Source organism: Ischnura elegans, chromosome 4 (assembly GCF_921293095.1).
Source record: "Ischnura elegans chromosome 4, ioIscEleg1.1, whole genome shotgun sequence".
NCBI lineage: Eukaryota > Metazoa > Arthropoda > Insecta > Odonata > Coenagrionidae > Ischnura > Ischnura elegans.
This window is the reverse complement of record NC_060249.1, coordinates 63,419,907-63,443,821: the sequence shown is the minus strand read 5'-3', so window position 1 is coordinate 63,443,821 and position 23,915 is coordinate 63,419,907. Positions and strand designations below refer to the sequence as shown.

Sequence of the window (23,915 nt, the reverse complement as noted above, 5' to 3'; positions counted from 1 at the left end):
CGTGGCTTTTAATAATTCATCAATTATTTTTTAATATCGTTTGTTAAAATGGTGAATTAATAACTTTCATGGGAGACCAACCTTAAAGATTGTCATCTTTTCAAATTTTCCTAAAAGTACAGGGGAAGCGAGGGTGGTCGTACCTACCCCATAATCTGCTTGCTAGAAAGTAGTGTTAGTTAGGTCTCCATCATCCTTATGGCTAAACCATTGTTACGCAAATAAATTTAATCTCTATATTCTTAAAAGTGGGAGGTGTGTTGATCAAAAAATTATATTTGCACTAGGAGTATTAGGAATAATTCTTTAAAAATCCTTCTTAAATCCAATTAAAGGGAGATAAGTTTATTTGTAAATCTTGAATTTTAAGTAAGTCCTTTGCAGAAATTACTGTACATAATTACACCACACACTCATCCCATGAAAGGTGATGTAAAACCCCTGTCCATGATTTTTCATAGAATGGAAATATGTAGTTATGCTTCACGGCTAAGATAAAATAAATTCCCTCATCTTTAATTCTAGTAAAATATCTGCACCATTAGAACTTGCAACATCTTTAAATTTCATCAACCAATTAATCAATGGCTTTCATTTTTACAATTTTTTTGTTTACAAGCAATGGCTCAATATTTACATCCAGTCACATTTTGAAACTTACTGGGGAATATTATATGAAAACTCAACCCTGAAGTCAAAATTGAGGCCTCATTCCTTGATGTGTATGTTTGGCTTTTCCTTATGCTTTTAGTTAAATGTTCGTATTGTTCATAAATAAGCTATGTGTTTGGAATTCTAAGATGGTCATAAGTAGCCTTGCTTCCTTAAAAAATTGATTTTTATGGAATCAAGAGGGCAAAATACTCAATTCATGGTGAATTTCATTGGAATGTTATTGGGTTCAAAAGTGTGTTCTATGTGAGTGTTATGTATTACTTTGCGATATAATTTTTTTCTGCATGTTAATTGTCATGCATTAATTCTTTTAAGAGCCATTGTGAAAAACCTAAGTTAAATGCTATTTTAGCTGTTTATTTTACATGAACAGCATTATTTAGCTCTATCACTTGTAGAGCCATTGGCTAAATTGTGTAGCTATGTTGCTAATTCTATTAAAGTTCATGGAGAGGATACCAGTGTGCATATTATGAGTAATGCTCTGAACTCCTTCTGGTGCAGCTTTTTCATTATAGCCTTTGCATTATATTATTTGGAAGGGATAATGAGACTCATAAGCTGCTGCCATTTCCATTTCTATTAAAAGTATTTAGCCTTAATAAGTATTAGGCATATTAACCTGTTCCCTACGCAGGGCGTTATTTCACGGCCTGAATTTTCTGATGCTAAAGAAGGAAGGCCGGCTTTTCACGGCTTGAATTTTTCGAAGCAAATGGCCAAATGCCGTGTTTTCACGGTTTCGCAGTCAAGCATGCCAAGTGGGTCCCAACCGCCATTAGGGTCCCTCGGCGCGAGAGGTCCGACCCTTTCCTATTGTCCGCGTGGGGATTATCTCGGCCCATTCCGGCACTTAGTGACCCACTCAAGGAAGGTGCTCATGGTCACTTATTTGTTTATAAGGTGGAAAAACTAAAAACGTAAATGCTGAATTTTATTAAAACCAATGCCAAGAATTACATTCTGGATGTTTTGCTGATCGGTTCCAAATTTTAAACGGAACTCTAGCGTTCATATTAACGGAGTTTATCCTCACCTAGAACAAATTTTGGAGACGCTAAGGTTTGATGTTTAGTTGCTATTTTTTTAAATTACTAGCAAATGTATAGGAGCGATATTGTAATGATTTACATCTAAAGATATACGTTACTCTGTTTGCCACATATTATGTGTACATTTGCGGTGAAATTCGATAAAATATCCGATTTAACTCCAATGAAAAAAGCCCTCGTAATGTAATAAAATATGATTCTCTTAGTTCTTTGTTGTGAGCCGAAATTACAGCGACTATTTTTAATAACCTCTTACCAACCTTTGAATACAAAGGTATTATAAACGAATTTTGCTATAAATACTGATTAATGCATATCCTAAAAATTCGTAAATTTAATGTACCAATAGGGAATGTTTTACGTAGACACATGTTGTGAGAAGCATTCCATACCATTGCAGGAATAAGAACTGCTCTACCCAGGTAATTACTCTCATATCTTGCTTCTCTGGTCAGGTTACATTAAGGTAGTCTGCCCTGTGCACCTCACGGGCTTACTTCGGGACACATTAGCGCATTAACGTTTTCTTGGAAAAACTTATTACCCTCCAACTGGCACACCCAAGAGTATATTGGTGCAAGTATCCTCCTACTGAAATATGTATGTGGAAGATGATAACCTCACCCTTCTTGGAATAGCTCATTTTCTTTTCAAAAATTTCTTGGCGTGTATTCAAATTTAACCGTAAATGTTCTGTACGCATTCCTTTTCCTACTCCTGCAAGGATTGTCTTTCAAATGATGTTTCGGTGGAATTGCATTTTTTCTTGGAATTATACAGCCAGGATTTTTTTCTTGAAGTGCCTTTCGATGGTTCCTTAGAGCTTTCGTTAGTTTTGCATACGTTCTTGACGTGTTCAGAGCTACTTAGACGAGTGGAGCACTAGGCAAATTTGCTGGACGGGAATTTCCTTGCACTGGGAAAATGTCCAGGCTAATTACGGATCAATCGATCCTGGAAATACTCACCAGAAGTGATAATGAAGACGAGCATAGTGACTCTAGAAACAGTGTTTTGTAATTTTTCTTATTTCGTGCGTAATATGAATTTATATTTATCTAAGTGAAATTGCTTTATAAATATAATTTTGCAATTTCAAACGACAAATTTGTTTGATTCAAGTAGTTTTATGAGAATTTTTCGGGAAAATATTCTTCTAAAAAAATTCGAAATGTTTCATTCCCATGTTTTCAGAGAACTCTTGGAGAGCAGACGCGAATGAGGAGTGTGGATTTGGGCATCATGGATATAAAATATGTTAATATCATAAATCGTAAATACCTAGAAGTATGCTAGGAACATTGAAAGATTTCATTCCCTTTAAAGTATTTTTTGGTCTATGATCTAATGCCCTTTTGCTGAAAACCCTAAAAATAACCGTAGAACTTCGTTTAAAAGTTCTAAAGGCATTGCAAAATTAAAGGTATACATTGATGAACTGACATTTAATGCAATAGTAACAATTTAAAAAACTTAAAATCGAACTAGTAACAATAAACTGACCACAAAAGTACACCGTGATGGGCTGCCTTCGGGGAAAAGGGTCAAGGATTATATTTGCCCAGTTGCCGAGAAAGGGTCCGGCACCCCGCTAGAAAAGGTGATTAAGTGGAGGGAGCGACTACCTGTACGATTCCTTGCCGAGAAACAACTCTGTACAGAGCGAAAAAGAAATGCCCAAAGCCTTCGTACAGCCAAAAGCAACTTCCCGTGAAGGAGCCCGGCGCGAAAAGGTTAAGTCGACTTGGTTTTCATCGTGAAAAATATCCAGGGAATCTTCTTAAGTAGTCTGCAGGGCATTTCATGGTTGCCAATGTATTAGTCTCTCACTGGGTCTCCATTCTCTAGGCTAATTAGGCATGCTCGTTTCTCCATTATATGGAAAATATAATATACATGAATGATCAAGGGATTGTTTTTGGGCTATGGGTTGTTGGTTTTATATTTCAAATTCGCTTTTATGTCATTGAATTCATCACCAAAATTAAAATCGCTATTAATTAATCACCAAAAATCAGATCTAACTGATAAATTTATTCCCTGATTGATGGAAATGTTATGCATGCTTACAAAATCTAGGCAACAGTGAAAGAAATGATGGATTAAAGGAAAGATAAATAAGTTTATCATCATGGTAGTTATTGCTTCCAGATGTTTCTCACAATTATATAATGTGGCCTCTCTATATTTTTCTTCTTACCTTTACACATTTAATCTCAAGGTGTGTCTAACAATTAAATATCATTTTTAGATGTGACCTTGGGAACAAATCTTGGGCTTGTGTGGAAAGTTAGTATTGCGATAGATGTGATTTGTGTAAGGTTCTGGAAAGAAATGTATTAAACATTTTAACAATTTGCAAATAATATTCATTTAAAGGAGGAAACCAAGAAAATAATCAAAATATCCTCTTAGCAAAATCAGGTCAATCCAATTAAAAGACATATTTCAATTGATATAAGGTGGAATATCTTACAATTAGTGAAAGAAAATTGGCAATTTTGCACATTATGAATTTAAATTTGGTTTTGATGTAAGTAAATGCTCCACTGACATCAGGTTGATCCTAATGATCATTTAGTACATCATATCTGCCCTAATATGAGTACGTATAATTTTTGGAAAAATACCACTTCTCTTTTATTAAAGTAGACTTATCTTATTGTAGCTTACGGACTTGCTTGAATTTATAATTGAAATTGATCATAAAGATTGGTCTCCAGAAATTCATTTTGTAATTTTATAGCAAATCGTTGATGGCAAATAAGTAACTCTTTAACTATTCTCAAATAAAAGTATGCAGAAATGAATACTTTAAGTAATTGGAGTTGTTTTTGGCCTATTAATTTTTCCTCTCAAGTACTTACAGATGTCTTAATTTTCCTTTATAAATTTATTCAATTTATTATTTTGTTTCTGAAAAATACTTCATCTTCGTTATTGAATATTTTTTCCATTTTATATTTAATCTTTATAACAGAGGTTCATATTTCTAAAAGCAATTTTTTTCTATGAAGAAACATATAGCTGTTGCGTAGTCTCACATGTATAGCTTAAAACTAGAAGTCACTTTCAGTGTAATATTTTTAAAATTTAATTCCTTAAGTAATATCCTTGGCTGCACTCCCAACTTATATTCCTAAAACATTAAAATTCCTACCATGCTTAATTTTTACCTGCTTTTCTTGGATATACACTTTTGCCAAAAAAATAATAGTTCCTGGATGAGCAAAAGCATAAAATATGTAGTCAATTTAGGGTGTTATTTATTTAATATACCGTATATCTCCGAATATAGTCCCCCCTTTTTTTCCAAAAATGGCCGCGGAAAAGTAAGGGGGGGGGACTATAATCGAGTGTAATCCAGTTTAGCATACTAAAGGTGACCATAAAGTAATAAATAACGGCATAATGGCTAATGTTCTCGTAGTCTTTCTATTTGAGTATATTTATGAGGATTATAATCGGAGATATTAGTAAATACTGCCACGTTTTACCGGAAATTAAGACAATTTTTACCACAAATGTTGTACAGATACGATTATTCCGATTCAAATAGCATATCGAATATGCGTTTTCACGGAATCCATCGGGTAGCCGCTAATTTTTCTTGGAAAAGTATTGTTAGAATAATTCAATCGACACTGATCACTTAATGACGCAAAACAGTAAATAATTAAAATGAAAACTAAACACACACTATCATTACATTAATCGAACACTAGAATTGAATCAATAGTATATGTACCCGTCGCTCATTTAATAACTACACGATTTAAATAATTGCGAAAAATAAACAGATAAAGTGAACCTTTCGTGACGATTTAGCATTTCATTGCGTCCGTAGCTACTATACGTCCATGTGCCCGTGCGGTTCGTGTTTACAACCACTGCATTTACCGCCTTCGCAGGACAAGAATGCGCAATAGGTGATGCATTTGTTTCTGAAAAGGCGCAATAATCGACGACTTTAAACCAGAAGCGCCGGCATTACTGCATTTGATCGAAATACAGCGACTCAGCATCGAAAGTGTAATCAATTTATTGAGGAATATCTTCAATTCGCCAGGGTAAATAAGATCGATAAATTACGTCGCATAACGTTTCGCAATTATTTCCACGATATTTTCTTTATTAAAAATAATTTTACGTTCAACAGTGAGGTGATGGATCAAGTAGAAAGATGATCAATCCTGCCGCAGATTAGAGGCCTTCAAAGACGGAGTTTTGATGCCAATTTAAAAATAGCCGTTGCAGAATACGCCGTAAATCATAGTATTTACAGCGCTTGCAAAGCGCTAATACATCGCGGAAGTCATTTCGGGGGTCTCGATGCGGCAGATTCAAAGAATTAGAGGAAAATATCGTCGAATTTGTGCGCAAATGCAGAGCAGAAGCTCTTTGTGTAACTTATGCAATGATTCGCGACGAGGCATTGAAAATTGATATAATTTTTTTCAGTTTTAATGTTTGTTGGAAAAAGTTTATTTCTTAATTTTATTACTTTGATATTTGTAAGTCCTGTAGTTTAATTATTTTGCTTAGCAGGCATTTGATAGCAATATTTTTATAATATTTATAATTTATTTAACACAATTTTATTTAGATTTCCTAAATTCTTCAGGTCACTTGGATTTGTGATGACTTGATGGGTGTGTTACACTGGATCTAAGGAAGTTTCAGGGCCAAATGCAATACTGTTTATGGGCTTTAAGTTAAAGCTTATATATTGACATTGTCTGTAGTCATTTGGAAATCAAAAATATTAATAATTTGTGAAGGTTTAAAAAATACAATAGCCTTGGATACTTAAAAAAATTCTCATTTCTTCATTACATCTGGTTAAGGAACTATAAATTACTGATACATGCAATGGATCACAACATGTTTTAGGTACAGTTATTTTGTTGTGATGGAAAATATGTGAACAGATTTGTTCTTAATCTTCACAGAAAATAATAGTTTTTATCGAATCTAGAATCTTAACTTGCTAACCACAGAAAAATTGCCTTCCTTTACATTTTAAAATTTTTCCCAAAACTGAGGTCTCAAAATTGGGGGGGGGGACTATATTCGGGGGGGGGGACTATATTCGGAGATATACGGTAGTTAGGCGGACTTCCCATGTCAAATATTGTGCATTGACTCTGAAAGAAGTCAATTATAGATTCTTTTGTAATATTGGCAGAGCTATATACAGTGAAACCTCGATATAACGACACCCAACGGTGCACTAATAAACACTCGCTATATCGAATTGTCGCTTTACCGGAGGTGGAGCAAATTATAGCCAATATACCTGTTGCAAACAGATATACAGGAACAGGAGTGGTGCGGCGACAGATAAACATCTATCCGATAAACGTAAGCATAAATCCAGACGAAAGGCGATGTTTCTTTGCATCACTAAATGTCCTTACTCAAATAAGGACTAACTATTCAAACAATTTATAAGCGCCGCACTGAATAAAAATCATGCAGAGCATTGTTTCGTCAATCATTATATTTATCGAACGACAGTTTACCACATAAATTTGAAACTGAGCACTCCATTAACTTCATTTATAACAGATCGCTAGCAATTACAGAGGTTAAGGAGTCTTCCGGCGGTTAAACCCTCGCTATGGCGAGAGCCAACACCGAAAGGGTCTCGTAAAAACGAATTTTTTAACACGCTTATTATAGGGTCAAATGACGGTGCATCGGCTATCTCTCGTAAAAGCGGGTGTGTCGCTATAGCGCGTACTCGCTTTAACGAGGTTCCACTGTACTCATGTTGTACCTGTTAATGAATTTTTTGTACCAAATCACATACATACATGGTGAAGTAGTCAAGTCGAGACTAATGAGTGTGTCCGATAGTCATCTTCTGTGGAAAAATTTCCCCAGGTTTAATCAATTAAATGGAACAAAAAATAACAAGAAGGCTCTGTGAATATGTTTTCCACGTGCCATATATAAGGTGTCTACTAATGCATGGTCATGTTGTGTTTTTTTTTCAATCTAACACTGTAACAATGTATGTAACAGCTCCTATGTATTTTTATTTCTGCCTGATGAATCAGGATTTTTTGTTAATTGTGTTGTTCCATTTTTGTTTTGTTCTTATCAAGATTACAATAGTTTTCTCAGGTGAACATTAACCTCTATAATGCCACTGGACCGATATATCGGCCCTAGCTGGTTGAGCGAAAACTGCCAGGGGGCAATTTATCAGCCCAACTTATCTGACTTTCTTTCATGATTGTGGCCTTTTCAATGGCTATAATTTAACCCTCCAGCTGTGGAATTATTTTCTTATTTCCGTTCAAAAAAAATGTATTTTTTTCTTTGCATATACTTAATTCAAATTATTTGGTAAATTATTTAAACATAAACAATTAATTCTGAAATTATTTTTAAACAATTTTTAGAAAGGTCAAAAATTTTTTATATTTGTAATGCGGGTTGCATCCATATTACATAAGCTTTTCGTAATTCTTCTATGGTTAGATAAAATATTGAAAAATCAGCATATTAGTATATAAACTATTTATGAAGTGATAATACCGTAAAATTTTAAGCAATGAAAATTTTATAATTGCCCTGATACAACTCAATAGCAACCAATTACCCCAACTAAAACATATGTCAACACTTCTTGAGATAATTTACATTTTTACATAGTTTTATACTGATTGTGTTTATGATAGTTGGCTTTATATGCGTAATAAGATTTACAATGATTTAAAAAATACCAAAAAAATTCAATATTCTCTCTGTGTATGATATATTTTGAAACATGGCTCCAGGCATAGTCCAACTTCACACTCTTGGCACCAGATTCTTGTTTCTTTACGTTTTCTCTTCCCATTTTCATTTCTTTTGGAGCAGCACACTGCGCACTGCCTTCTGGGTTCCTTTTTGATGGGGTTGGGAGGAATATGACTGGCAAAATGTCTGCCAGTAAGCCTAAGAGGTGATGGGGTATAGCTGGGCCTCCCTTTTGGCGACTTGAAATTGGGATCTGCATATTCCTCAATAGATTGTTCAATCAGTAAAAGTCTGTACTCTACAAAGTCAATATTTTTGTTTTTTGATGCTTTTTTAAATAAAACGAATGAATTCCATACTGACTGGTCCAAAAAATATCTTCTTATAGTATTTTTTCTGTTGCTTTCTTGTAGTAGGATAATAAGAGAGTTCTTGATCACAACGATCAACTCCACCCATTGTGTTGTTATAGTCGCAGACAACAGTAGGCTTTGGCACATCTTCGCCTCTTCTCAACCTAATAACACTCGTACCAGCATCATGGATGGTACTCATTAGGCATACGGTTTTTTTATCCTGCCATTTCAGTGCCATAACCTTTCCCCGTTGAAAAGCCTGTATTTCGCCCTTCTTCAATTTAATTTCTTTGAACCCTATCGGGAGACCCTTTCTACTGCTGTTTACGGTGCCAAATATATCAGTTTTATGTTTTACTAACATATCTGCAAGTTCAGGAGACATATACCAATTGTCCACCGTGACGCAGTATCCTTTGTTTAGATAGCGGTCCATTAGGTGTGGAACACTCCTGCTGCTCACTGGTAGCATATCGTACTTTTCGTTGTAAACTGTACCTTTTCCAGTATAGAGCAGAAAATCGCATATGTACCCTGAATCTGACTCACACAGCACAAAAAATTTCAGTCCAAAACGCGCCCTCTTCTTTGCATTGAACATTTTCCAACCTAGCCGACCCTTATATAGGACTAAACTCTCACCTATGCTGAGAGTCTGATCTGGAATATATAATTTATGGAAAAGTTTCCTCAAATACTCCATAACCTCATAAAATTTCCAGAGTTTTGGATTTGGATGCTGGTCCTTGTTGAAGCTTTCATTATTGGTAAAATGAATATACCTCTGAAGCAATATATATCTATCCACAGTCATCAACTCAGAAAAAACTGGAGTACGCAATATTTTTCGTTTGGACCAAGACCATTCCTGGCGTGGCATTTTGATAATGCCTTGCAGCATCATAATGGCAAAGAACAATCTCATCTCCTTCACTGTGACTGGAGTCCATTTCTTATGTCGAGACCTTTTTTTGGCTCTACTATTCATGATGCATTGATTAGCATATGAATTGGTCTCCCTAACAACTATATCTAGTAAAACATCATCAAAGAATAACTCAAAGTACTGCAAAGGCTTGGCATCAGGGGCAATATTTGCAGTAATTCCTGATTTTTCACAGAAGGGAAACCTTGGAGGTGCTGGCGGAATCCTTTTCATATCCAACTTACACCATTCCCTGCAAGGAACATCTTCGTCGTCACTGTCTTCATCCTCTTCGTCCAAACTAGTAAAATCGTCTTCACTTCCGCTTTCCAGATCAAGTGATTCCTCATCTGAATCCACTATCTGCATTCCTGGAGAATATTCTTCATCTTCAGATTCCGAAGACATTATTCAAAGTGGAATGCAGAAACTAGGCAAAAGAGAAATTACAATGGGTACTGTCTGAAGAACACGTGGAAAGCATAATTTTCAACGAATATAATTTTATTTGAGTCATTATAAACTATTACGTAAATTATACTCCCGCTGAAAAATACGATGGATTGGTAAAGTTGAAAACGAATGAAAATTTGCGTAAAATATGATAATCTCAGGAAAAAGTTATCAAAACACAGCGAGTCCAATTGCGAGTAGGCGGCGCGGAAAACTGCAATGAAATTAAATTGAGAAAAAGTGACGACATATGCCACCTAGTGCCGAAATAAAAAACTACGTGCTCACGATTACCTCCTATGTACAGGAAAACACGGCACGGTAAAATAGCGGGATGCGCATAGCCATGAGCTCAAAAAGCAGGCTGCACGCGAAAATCGCGGGATGCTCAAAATTTACTGGTGGCGCGTGCATGTGGAAATCGCGGGATGCTCAGCTGGAGGGTTAAGTAAACCCCCATAATCTATCTATGGTTATAAGATATAAATATATCTTAAGTATTGGGAAAAAAATCTAGATGTATTAAATAAAATTAAGTTGCTGAAAATTTTAAAAATCTGAAATGTTGCTAGTTACGGTAAATAGCCTTGGCAGTCTTCGCACATCCCACCTGAAATGGGCTGGGAGTAAAAGGGTTAAGTATGTACATTAAAATACTTTCAATTTCAAGCATGCCAAAACATAAGCTAATGAATTATGAAAACTTAAAAAATGAATTAGAACATCTTACATCTCGAATACCTACATCATTCAGTTATTTTAACTGTGACCAATGTGTTACAAACTCTGGTGATTTGTTATGGAGCCCTGACAAGGGTTGCGTGTGGTAACCAGGTCTATAAATTCATTCCATCTTTGCTGACCGAAATTTAATGGTGTGTAGATTATGAATCACCAAAAGTATGGGGTTATTTATCTATTAATGTAAACAAAAAATGCTTTTGTACGTTTAGAGCTCAAGCAAGATCAATTCTTGAAGCTTCTGGATACCATTTCATGTGGTAAATGATTTCCATTTGAGAGTAATTGGTCAATGGTGAAGACCCAAATAATTTTATAGCACTCTTTATGGTTTATATTGAGCAATATCCTGAAGTCAGCTCATATTGTTATGCTTTTGACTTTAAACTATTTCATGTATGGATAACTTATAGTTACTAGAGTATAACCCCCATCTAAATTTTTATGTTTGTGTTCATATTTACTCAATTTATTTTATGCATCAATTTACCGTCTTGGTTACCTTTTCTAATGCCATTTCGATAAATTCTTTATATTTTTAAAATTGTGGCATGCTTCAAATTATTAGGAAGCCCTCTTTGTTCAAAATGTCTTAATCTCAGAAAAAAGCTATTCAGAAATTAAATCAGTATTTTATTCAATGAAAAAAATCAGAAATGCAGTGTTCGATCTGAATACGTTAAATTAAGTAGAAATCTTAATCCTGTGGACCAACACCTCATGAAATTTGAATTTCATCAGTAGTGATTTTATTTGAGTTGTAAAGTTTTTAGAGTTCTGTTTAATCTATTGGTTGTATAACCTAATATGATGGGATTTATAATTCTCATGTGGAAAACTTCTGCTGCATCAGCATGTTGATCACCATGCTGATCAAAATGACCTGTAATCACAGTTCCTTCTACACAATCCTGGTCACAGTGACCTGCTGCAGAGTGACTAAATCTCAGTTGATTCCATATGCCATGGGTAGAGATACGTGAAAATCACACTTTCATTTTTCTGTTATCGCATTTTGTAGCGTCTATTTTTTATTTTCATAGTGAGGTAGATGACGATAAAATGTAGTGAAACACATTTATATGACAAAATACAGAATATTTCAAATAATTATGGTGTAGAACAATAATAAATTAAGGAATAAGACATATGGTGGAGGAGGTGTAGCTTGCCCGTGCCCGCTTGTAGTTCGTGGCCACGTAGAGTCCTAGCCAACTAGCAGCTGGCCAGTCGCTCAAATGCTTTAAGCGGTGTGTCGGCGGAGCATTTAAACTGCGCTCGGCACAAAATGTACGAATTTTGCCATCGAAAAGGCAAATTTGCGTAAAAATATCATAAAAGTCAAGTCATCACATCTATGTCACATTTATTTGCGCACATCGCATCTTTATCGCATTTTCGATTTTCACGCATCTCTAGCCATGGGTGACCGGGACTGATTTTATAGGCAATACTCTGAAGTGATCATTATGACTACAATTCCTCAAAACAGTTTGAAATGCATTTTAGATTAATTTACAATGATATTTCTATGTGCAATGAACCAACAATATGATAATGATAAAAAACACTGTTGGCATCACAGGGAATATCTACCAGAACAGCATGGTGCTCAACCTGTTAAAATAGCATCCAAGACCTGGTTACCTGACGTTCCCCTAAGTGTGGCCTTAGAAATGGTTCCCAACTTCTAAGCTCATTTCGCCATCTTTCCATCATAAATCAACATTATTAATCTTTTTTCTATTTGCTGTAGTTTTCTCATTGGCCACCAAAAATGTCTAAAAATTAACCTCAAATTTGCAGTAAAATGCTGGTCATAAAAGCTGTGCATTAGTTTTTTTTTTAGAGTTTTCAAGCCTCAGCACACTCATATAAAACTACCTCCCAAAACTCAGAGAATTTTTTTATAAAGGTATTTTAATGTGATAAATTTTGTAACTAATATTTGGGGGACAGATGACCAACAAATAAAAAACTATTCACACAGCCGTAAAACTCACCACTTTTAATCATTTATGTATCTTAAAAAAATTTCTGAGGAGGGCCCCCACACCTCCTATTTCCACTGGCGGGTATTCAATACCCCCAATAATTAGTTGTGGCTAAATCCCCCCAAAGCCTTCATTCCTAGCAGTGTCCCTACCAAGGAGAACATTTCTCCTGGTCCCTGAATATCTCTGGGTGGCCCTGTTATGGAGTACATATACATATGTGTCACGATTTACATAATACATATTAAAGTTGACAGAGCTTAACCAAATTGGTTGCATTTTGTCTTGCATTTCCCACTAGATTTAGACATCAATATGAAGTCTCGTAATTTACTTTGGACCCTCCTTTCAGTGGCATGAAAAGAGGTGATTTTCCTGACTTAAATGTTAAATAAATTGAATGTAATACGAATGAGAAGCACTTAAATCAAGAAAAAATACTACTACACAACTTTAAGAGTCATAATGGCATTTTTGCAACTTTTGATCTGACCATCAGAATGCTTTTTTTATACTTTAAATGGAAAATAGAGGACAGGCTCTGCTTGATTTTAATGTGTCGTAAGGTTTAAAAATTCATTTGCATATGTTGCTTAAATGATTTCCTGTAGTTTAAAAATTTGATATACCTTCTTTTAATGTTCATCTGCATTATTTACATTTTTATCTAGCATAATTTTAATTATTCTTCCAGAGCATTATCTGTACTAGTTGTTCTGTTTACGTAAATTACTTCTAACTTCTGTGGTGTGTTCTTGTGGGGAAAGAAAATATTTAAAGGCAATTAAAGCCATGTTCAATTTGGTTCATATATCATTGAACCTTTTACATATGTATTTTTTTATTCCACCAGCTTCATCAGTCGTATTTCTTCAAACCTTAATATTATAGCAACCTATATATGTATTTATTATCTTTTTTCCACATTCACAGATGGAAAAATGATTATTTCCTTTTACTTTTACACATTATTAAAATATGTATCAGATTGTGATTAATTGATTCTTATTTTATTATCAAAGACGGTTGAAGACAAGTGAAAGGAGAATTTATACATGCCATTTCAATGAAATTATGTTAGCTTAAAGTGGAAATAGTACATCTTTGCCTCATGTGTTATTCACTTAATGGTGCTAAAACATTTAACGACACATTTTAGGCTTACTAAAAGACTTTTTTGCTGATAAAATTGATTTGTATTTAATGGGTGCTGATTACTATTTAATCAAATTATTTTTCCCCCCTAGGTAACTCCAGCCAGGAATGATGACAATTCTGAATTAAAGGAAGGTAAGAACCATAGAAAATGCATTACCTATGCATTACATTTGCAGTTGTCTTGGTGAAATAAGTCTGATGACATTGTGAAGGACCAAGAGAGTAGGTGAGGGCATCATTGCCAAGTCACGAAGGGTGAGCGTCATTCATACAGCTGGAGTCTATTCATGGAGTCGAGTTTAGCCAATGAAGTTCACTTGGCTCCTTCTTTCCTTTGGTATCTCCGTATTTTTCGTTCACACACACATTTGTGCAGCTCTATCTATTAATCTTTTCAAAATTATCCCCATAAAAATTTTTTTATACATTTTATGAAGGAATCCCAAAAGAAAAAAACAACTGAGACTTAGTATTCAGGCGAAACTCGATATCCTCGCAGCTGAGCTTCTCGGAAGTGGATGAGGTATTTTTTTCCAAAAACATACATCAAGTTTCAATTTATGAGTAATGCTATAAATCTATTGTCACAGTCGAAGGGATATTTTCTCAGGGTATTTGACTCCTCCCTGCTAGAAATTCGAATTCATCTGCTTATCTCATGAGAACTTCCAAAGATGGACTGAAAATAATTGAAGAAGAAGAAAATCCGGGGGAGAAGCACGTGTATTTTGCAAAACGCCTCGGATTGTCCGCTAGCACTTGACTGAAGGAGTGAGGGTAAAGCAAGCTACTTGTTGAAAATAAGAAGTCGGATGAAGCCGAGTGTCAGATGGGCGTGCCGCTGAAATGGCGTTTGGTAGATAAGAATATATACATCAGACAGAAATCCATCATAGCAGTGTAAATGCCGAGACGGCATGCAATCATTTTTTTGCAAGGTGGTGTGTCCCCTTAGGATATTTGAAAGAGATATTAGTTGAATCAACTTTATGCCCAAATTATTTCCATTAAATTAAAGTATTCCATTAATCAGCTAAATTCCTGTTTGAATCCTTTAAAGGAAATCTCAATTACTCGCCAAAATCCTGGGTTTCCTGCTGCATAGGCAACCTAGGCAAACATTCCCGCATTCATCGTTTTTTTTCGTCCCCCCTGAAAAACAATAGATCGAAGTTCCACTGTATACCTCTTTATTTATACATTCATCAAGGGAAATAGAAGAAAAAATGCACGTTTAATATGATTCGCATAATTCTAGTATTCGAGGTATTCGAATATTCGAGCAATGACTCAATATTCGAATTTGAGAAATCTGCAATTCGACCCATCTCTAATAGAAACACTACTTCATTCATTCACACGAATCCTTTAGCGCAAACATACAAATAAAGTCACTGGTAAGGAAAGAAAGGGATAGGAAAATATAGTAGATAAAGGAGGAGGAAAACGGTGCTGTGATAGATGGAAAAAGCCAGAAATCAGGGGGTAAAAATGTGGCCTGACTGGGACTCAAACCCAGAACCTCCTGGTTGCTCTACCAATTGTGCTACCAGGACACTTAGATTTACCATGATTTTAGTGAGGGTTTATACACAGAAATCTCCCTTTGCTTTGGCCCACAAGAGTAAGCAATAGATGGCACTGGGGCAGCTCACCACTCGCAAGTTGTCCATTTCTTCTGTTGGTGAGTGGTGAGCTGCCCCAGTGACATCTATTCTTATTTGGGTTACTCTAGTGAGCCGAAGCAAAGGGAGTTCTCTGTGCATAAAGCCCTGCCTAAATCATGGTAAATCTAAGCGCCCTGGTAGCACAATTGGTAGAGCGTTGGGAGAGGTTAGAGAATCCCAGTCATGCCACATTATTACCCTCTGATTTCTGGCTTTTCTCTTCTACCACATCTCCATTATCCTCGCCCTTTTTCTATTGTATGTTCCTATCCCTTTCTTTCCTTACCTATGAATTTTTTTTGTATAAAAACTGTATTTAAAATTTTCATAGGGTAATGATTTGATCACCACCATCAATCTTTTCTACTTTATAGACAGGCATGTTAATTCCAAACATTTTTTGTGTTTAGTCTCCCCAGGCATGGTCTCCATTTGTAAAAATTTGATAGTAGTCAATGCATTTTTGGTGGCATGCAGTGTAAATTCACGCCAATTGCGTACGGATGGCGAGAATTCTCATCATTTTTTTCCCGAACGTTCCGGATGGATGACGAAGATTCTAGTCATTAAGGTGCGTCAACGTAAGCAATATTAAAGCGTACAATACGTATTCGTTAGTACGTTTTCAGTTGTTGTTCGTTATTCATAATGAATTGATGCATCATAACGTTCGATTGGGTAAAGTTATATTCTAAACATTAGCTTTTTAACCATGTTTAAACCAAAGGTATTACACCCTAATAGGCACATATTTCCAATCTCAACACCTCCACCCAGAATCGGCGGTCCTAGGAATTTAAATACTCCAGTACGCAACGTGTTAAGCCAAGCGCTACCGACTAGCAGCGTGAAATACATACTCCAGAAGTAATGGTCTTTTGATTAAGGCAATAAAAAAGAAATAGGGAAACACTCTATTCCATTATTCACGTCCTGGATCCTTTCACTTTATGAGCTGTCATCAGACTTCTTTGTCAAGCTATGTAGGAGACTGAAAGGATTTCTTCATTCTTCAATTTGTCTTTCTTTACTTTAAGAATGGAAAATATGTAGTGTTAGTGGCAACTGCTCCTCTGAGGGAGCTTATCATTCAGTCTTTCAAAATGAACTAAAAGGCTACATATTTTAACTTTAAATTTTTTAATTATGAAATATTTCCCAGATTATGCTGCTTTAAATGGAGAATCTGCCATTAAGGACGTTCATAATGGATTTGCTGTGGAAGATGAGAATGATTGTAGTACAACATATGCTACAGGTTTGTATGCAAATATTTTACCTCTTGCTAACTTAAAATGCAAGTTATTAAAATACTTAGAAATGCCATTCTTTAGGGAATTTTTCTCCTTGGAGAGGGCATAACTTACTTTCTTATTTCTTACTTATTCCTAACCTCTAATCTCCAAAATTAATTGCTGACCCTCCTAACATCATAGCCATTGTACTTTATAGCCACTGCATAGTTACTTGAATCTGGTGTACTCGAATTTTGCTTGCAAGTGTGAAGTGTGGCGGTCCCCAATAATTCATATTGATACTGCATTCTGAACATGTATTTACTGGGAAGATTGGTAGAGAGTGGGCGGGAAAGCATTTTGGAAGGGAACTGGGAAGCTTGATTTGCATGGTTGATGCCTGGTAAATGTTTCTTTAAAATATCAGTTTGTTGCCGCTGTGGATGATTTTCATTTTACTTTTCAGACCGTTCTCATTTCTTTTTATCATCTTCACTGGAAAACTCAAAACAATCCTCCTCACCATTTTGCATACATAGTTATGTATCTGCTCAACAACCAAACATGTTAACCATTTCTAATTTCTAGATAATAATATTGATGCATAATTAATTTTCTAAGAAAAATATCAGATTAATCAGAAATTAGAAAAATAAATGAAACAAGATACAATAATTTTTTTAAGGCATGGTGTTAAGCATGCTATTTTTTGCATTCCAAACCATGCGATATTGCCAATCAATTATATTTATTTCGCTGATTACTGGTAGGTTCCTGCCCCCTTTTCCCTTGGTATTTCTATCTTGTACGCTATTAGAATGTCTCTGTTGAATTTTGGGGCATCAGTGTAGACACAGAACTGAAATGTTGGGCCATTTGAAGAGCTGGATGGAAAACTGCAGCGAACAACTTTTGGATTTTTGGGGTCTGTTGAAGAACCCCTACTTAATCCTGAATTCATAATAATCACATCTCTATGTGGTCATGGTCTGGCATATTTATGTTAACGTATTATGTTAGTCAATGAAAAGTTGCATATTTTGAATTAATTTTTATGCTGCTCAATATGCTGTCTTTGATGCCTCTACACCGTGCCTTAAATAAAATTTTATGCTGTAGAGACTTGGATGTTGCGAGGTAGGCTTAGATTGCTTGTACAATTGAGAATAAATATCTGTAGGAGCGATATGGAGAACATCACCTTTATTTTCATGTCATCATCATTCTTCGTGCGTATTTTAGGAATGTATTTTTCACCTGCTTCATTTTGATTACAGCCTCAAGAATGGCAGATGGTGATGCATGTGAAGAGTCATCAATTGCAGCATCTGCTGTCGATGCATTGCCTGTAGATTCCAAGTTTCCACCTCTAGATGATGGTCTCATCAGTGAGCACAAAATGGTAATTATGTACCTTGTAATTCTTTAAAACTATAGATGATTGGCTTACAGCAAAATTTGCTTTTTTCCTCTTAACGTGTTGACTGCCATGCCAGTTATAGTGCCTGCCATTCCATGCCCTTTACAGTGACCTGCCACCTAGTGACTGAGTCTCAGTGGATTTCATTGACATCACCAGGACTGATTGTTTAGGCATTGTGACCGAATTGGTCATCAGGACCATAGTTCTTCTATGCAGAGTAAAATATATTGTAGATTCATTTGTAAAGCTAATTCTACATTCCATGAGATTTTACTATAAAACTCGTTAAGGGAACATCAATGGTGTCTTAAGAAATATATGCTAAATCATCAAAGCTGTCAATGTTCGTGACAAAAATGAGTAGATTTCTAGATTTTTCTGAAAGTTTTGAAAGTGGTTTTGTGAATCTCTTTGGAGAACAAGTTGCAAACAAATGGGGTTTCTTGAGGATTCTTTTAGAATTTCTTAAGAGTTTTAAAGAGGTTTACAGAGCCAATGAGAAACCACCAAGAATCATGTTAAAATGATCCATGCAACCTAACAATAGGATCACAATTTCTTTACTTCTACGAAGGGGTTTTCAACGATTTGTGGAATTTTTGTGTCAGTCAATTCATAGAAAATTCAGGTAGGGTTTCTTAAACCTCTAAAGAAAATTTTTTTTGGCAATCCGAAAGGTTATCAATGTAAGTGTTACAGTGAGAGGTTGTCAAATGTTGTACAAAACCTTATGAGGCACCTTCATTGTGTTTTCAAAAAGATTTTGATGAAAAATTCAACTGCAATTTTCTTAATAACCTGACCGAAGTCTCTTATCTCACAATTTTCATTGTACGCATTAGCATGTGATGGAAATTGTGCTGTTTCCAAGGATATTTTTCTTCATCAATTTTAGTGCGCTATAGAACACTGATTACCGTATATCTCCGAATATAGTCCCCCTCTGAATATAGTCCCCCCCCCCAATTTTGAGACCTCAGTTTTGGGAAAAAATTTTAAATGCAAAGGAAGGCAATTTTTCTGTGGTTAGCAAGTTAAGATTCTAGATTCGATAAAAACTGTTATTTTCTGTGAAGATTAAGAACAAATCTGTTCACATATTTTCCATCACAACAAAATAACTATACCTAAAACATGTTGTGATCCATTGAATGTATCAGTAATTTATAGTTCCTTAACCAGATGTAATGAAGAAATGAGAAAATTTTTCAAGTATCCAAGGCTATTGTATTTTTTAAACCTTCCCAAATTATTAATATTTTTGATTTCCAAATGACTACAGACAATGTCAATATATAAGCTTTAACTTAAAGCCCATAAACAGTATTGCATTTGGCCCTGAAACTTCCTTAGATCCAGTGTAACACACCCATCAAGTCATCACAAATCCAAGTGACCTGAAGAATTTAGGAAATCTAAATAAAATTGTGTTAAATAAATTATAAATATTATAAAAATATTGCCATCAAATGCCTGCTAAGCAAAATAATTAAACTACAGGACTTACAAATATCAAAGTAATAAAATTAAGAAATAAACTTTTTCCAACAAACATTAAAACTGAAAAAAAATTAAATCAATTTTCAATGCCTCGTCGCGAATCATTGCATAAGTTACACAAAGAGCTTCTGCTCTGCATTTGCGCACAAATTCGACGATATTTTCCTCTAATTCTTTGAATCTACCGCATCGAGACCCCCGAAATGACTTTCGCGATGTATTATCGCTTTGCAAGCGCTGTGAATACTATGATTTACGGCGTATTCTGCAACGGCTATTTTTAAATTGGCATCGAAACTCCGTCTTTGATGGCCTCTAATCTGCCGCAGGATTGATCCTCATCTTTCTACTTGATCCATCACGTCACTGTTGAACGTAAAGTTATTTGTAATTAAGAAAATATCGCGGAAATAATTGCGAAACGTTATGCGACGTAATTTATCGATCCTACTTACCCTGGCGAATTGAAGATATTCCTCAATAAATTGATCACACTTTCGATGCTGAGTCGCTGTATTTCGATCATATGCAGTAATGCCGGCGCTTCTGGTTTAAAGTCGTCGATTATTGCGCCTTTTCAGAAACAAATGCATCACCTATTGCGCATTCTTGTCCTGCGAAGGCGGTAAAGGCAGTGGTTGTAAACACGAACCGCACGGGCACATGGACGTATATAGTAGCTACGGACGTAATGAAATGCTAAATCGTTACGAAAGGTTCACTTTATCTGTTTATTTTTCGCAATTATTTAAATCGTGTAACTATGAAATGAGCGACGGGTACATATACTATTGATTCAATTCTAGTGTTCGATTAATGTAATGATAGTGTGTGTTTAGTTTTCATTTTAATTATTTACTGTTTTGCGTCATTAAGTGATCAGTGTCGATTGAATTATTCTAACAATACTTTTCCAAGAAAAATTAGCGGCTACCCGATGGATTCCGTGAAAACGCATATACGATATGCTATTTGAATCGGAAGAATCGTATCTGTACAACATTTGTGGTAAAAACTGTCTTAATTTCCGGTAAAACGTGGCAGTATTTACTAATATCTCCGATTATAATCCTCATAAATATACTCAAATAGAAAGACTACGAGAACATTAGCCATTATGCCGTTATTTATAACTTTATGGTCACCTTTAGTATGCTAAACTGGATTACACTCAATTATAGTCCCCCCCCCTTACTTTTCCGCGGCCATTTTTGGAAAAAAAGGGGGGACTATATTCGGAGATATACGGTATTTGACGTCCCAATAACAATATGTACCTTAGATTTTCGATCTATGCAGTCCCTGAAAAATCCATCACCCCCTCTCCTAATCACCCTTTCTTATTCCTCCTATTCCCTCTTTCAGCACACCCCACCCTCCTTCCCGGCCACCACAAATGTCATTTCTCATGGGCCTTTTTAAAATCTAAAAATTTTCCATGTTTTGCTCTCATGGAAGACTTTGCTGCCTTTTGCCTCCCAAAAGCTGAGTCCTTTCTACTGAAATGATAATGAGCAAATTTTCATGAAATATTATTCCCAACCTGGGCTTTAATGTCATGAAAAATCAATTTCATGGTGATGATGTTACGTTGAAAAATTATTCAAATTTATTGCAAAAAAAATTGCACATTATTATTTCAGAATGGGCAAATTACACTTCATCTCGCTGGAATCTTTGGATTTTATACCTCCTTTGTACGATACAATAAAATCACTTTGTACTTTCCACGCAATGTTAATATTTTGCGATCGGTTTCGACGTATTCTACGTTAATTTCAAGCTAGACTGCAATCTAGCAGAGAGCTAGACTGCCTTCTGGAATGGCAGTCTAGCTTGAAAATGACGTAGAACTTCTTACAATAAACATTCTAGAACTTGATTGTTTCTGGCTTTACTTTGTGAAAATCCATTCTTAATAATAAAACGTTATTGTACTTTTCCACACGATTTAATTAATACGACCGGTTTCGTCGCAGAGGCGACATCATCAGGTACAGAAACCGTTATAATAAAAGATATTTTGTTCTTGTTTATCTGGTTGCTATTACGTTGGTAGGGGAGGGTTGCGTTGGGGTTGGAGCATCACTCAGCTTCAAGGGAATCTCCAAGAGCGGGGAATAGTTTACAAAAATATTTTCATTTGCTAAAATTCCATTTTTTATATGCTTCCTTATCTCCAACTCCTCCAAGCAGTCCATCCTTCTTCCCTTTCCCTCAAGGTGGAGAATTTCCGGAACAAAATTGCTCCTGTGGTCACTCTCCCATAGATGTTTTGCGAAATGCGATTTTTCTAACTCCCCGTTTCTCAAATGCCTTCCGTGTTCCTCTGCTCTTACTCGGAACGAACGTCCAGTCTGGCCTATGTGACAGGTCTCACAGTCACTGCACTTGAGTCTGTAAATGCCACTTCTATCATTTAAATCAATTTTATCTTTTGTATTGCATAATAACGCCCTTAAGTTAGATGTGTTATAATATGCTATTTTAAAGTCTTCTCTGGGAAAAAGGTTTGCGGTTGCCTGTGAAATATTTCCATAATAACTCAGTTTGCACCAGCGTTTCTTATGCTCATTATGGATGGATGAATGGTATATCATTTTCTGTGCCCGGAGGGAGTATTTCTTCCTTAACAATTTATCTATGACACTTTCTTCGTATCTGTTTTTAACTGCAATGTTTTTGATGGTTTTGATTTCCATGGCGAGGTTCTCGGCAGAGAGGGGGATGTTGAGTGCTCTGTTTAACATGGCATGAAAGGCGGCTAGCTTATGAGAGGGGTGGTGGCGGGAGTCGGAGGGGATGACATGGTCGGTGGTAGTCTCTTTCCTGTAGATTTTGAAGTCGTAGCCTTTTTCCGAGGTTGAAATAGTGATATCGAGAAAGTTGATACTATGGTTGGATTCTTTTTCACATGAGAACTTTATGTTTTTGGCTTGTGTATTCAGTTTATTCAAAAATATGTCCAGTTGCCTCATAGTACCAGTCCATATGGCAAACACATCGTCAACGTACCTGTACCAGCAATGGATAAAATTGGTGTTCACTGAATCTTCACTGAAAATTTTTTCTTCAAACTTGTCCACATATAGTTCCGCTAAAAGCGGCGATAGCGGAGACCCCATTGCCAAACCTTCTTTCTGTCTGTAGAATTTGTTATTAAATTTAAAATAATTCTCTTCCACACACACTGTCAGCAATTTCACAAAATCGTCGAGGAAGGGTGGATTGGCTCCGGCTTTCCTCAGTGTTTCTTCTGCTATTTTAACAGCCTCGGAAATTGGAATGTTAGTGAATAAATCTTTCACGTCGAAGGATACTAACGTATGTTTGGATGGCGGGGGCTCTCTTTGGGTGAGAAGACGGCACAGTGCAGTTGAGTTCTACACCCCGTATCTTGGATTGAATCCGGTGAATTCTCTGAAGATTGAATTGAGGTGGGAGGCTAGTTTTCTTGATGGTGCAGCAGCACTTGAGACTACGGGTCTGATTGGAATGTTTGTTTTGTGTAACTTTGGAAGACCAAAAAATCTTGGTGCCTGCGGGTTCATCACTGTTACATCTCATTTGTTTTAATGATACTTGGGGCAGAATTAAGGGCTTTTTTCAGCAACTTCTGAAATTTGTATGTTGGGTCATTAGGTAGTTCCACTACAGGGTTGTTCTCAATGAAATCGTTGCACTTTTTCGCGTACTCAACTTTGCCCATCACAACAACTGCGTTCCCTTTGTCCGCTTTCTCAATAATTAAATTTTCTTCCCTTAACAGTTTTTGGACGGATTTCAAGGGTTTCAAGTCACTGGAAAATTGTTTTGCTGTGGGGTTAATTCTCTTAATTGCATTGGAAATTTTATGAGAGAACACTGATTTATGTCCCCTGTTGCTATTAAATAGGGCTGCGTCGCAGTCTATGAGATTCCCCTGAAGCTGAGTGACGCTCCAACCCCAACGCAACCCTCCCCTACCAACGTAATAGCAACCG

General features: G+C 35.9%; 1 protein-coding gene across 6 annotated transcripts in view; it reads left to right on the top strand.

Moving 5' to 3' along the window:
- Nucleotides 1-23,915, top strand: part of LOC124157596 (otolith matrix protein OMM-64-like) — a 45,173-nt gene that overhangs the window by 18,533 nt on the left and 2,725 nt on the right. For all 6 annotated transcript variants that reach the window (XM_046532451.1, XM_046532447.1, XM_046532449.1 and 3 more), the window contains 3 exons: nt 14,197-14,239; nt 16,937-17,032; nt 18,287-18,411. In XM_046532451.1, coding sequence (XP_046388407.1) covers nt 14,197-14,239; nt 16,937-17,032; nt 18,287-18,411 — 264 coding nt within the window. The remainder of the gene's footprint in view (nt 1-14,196; nt 14,240-16,936; nt 17,033-18,286; nt 18,412-23,915) is intronic.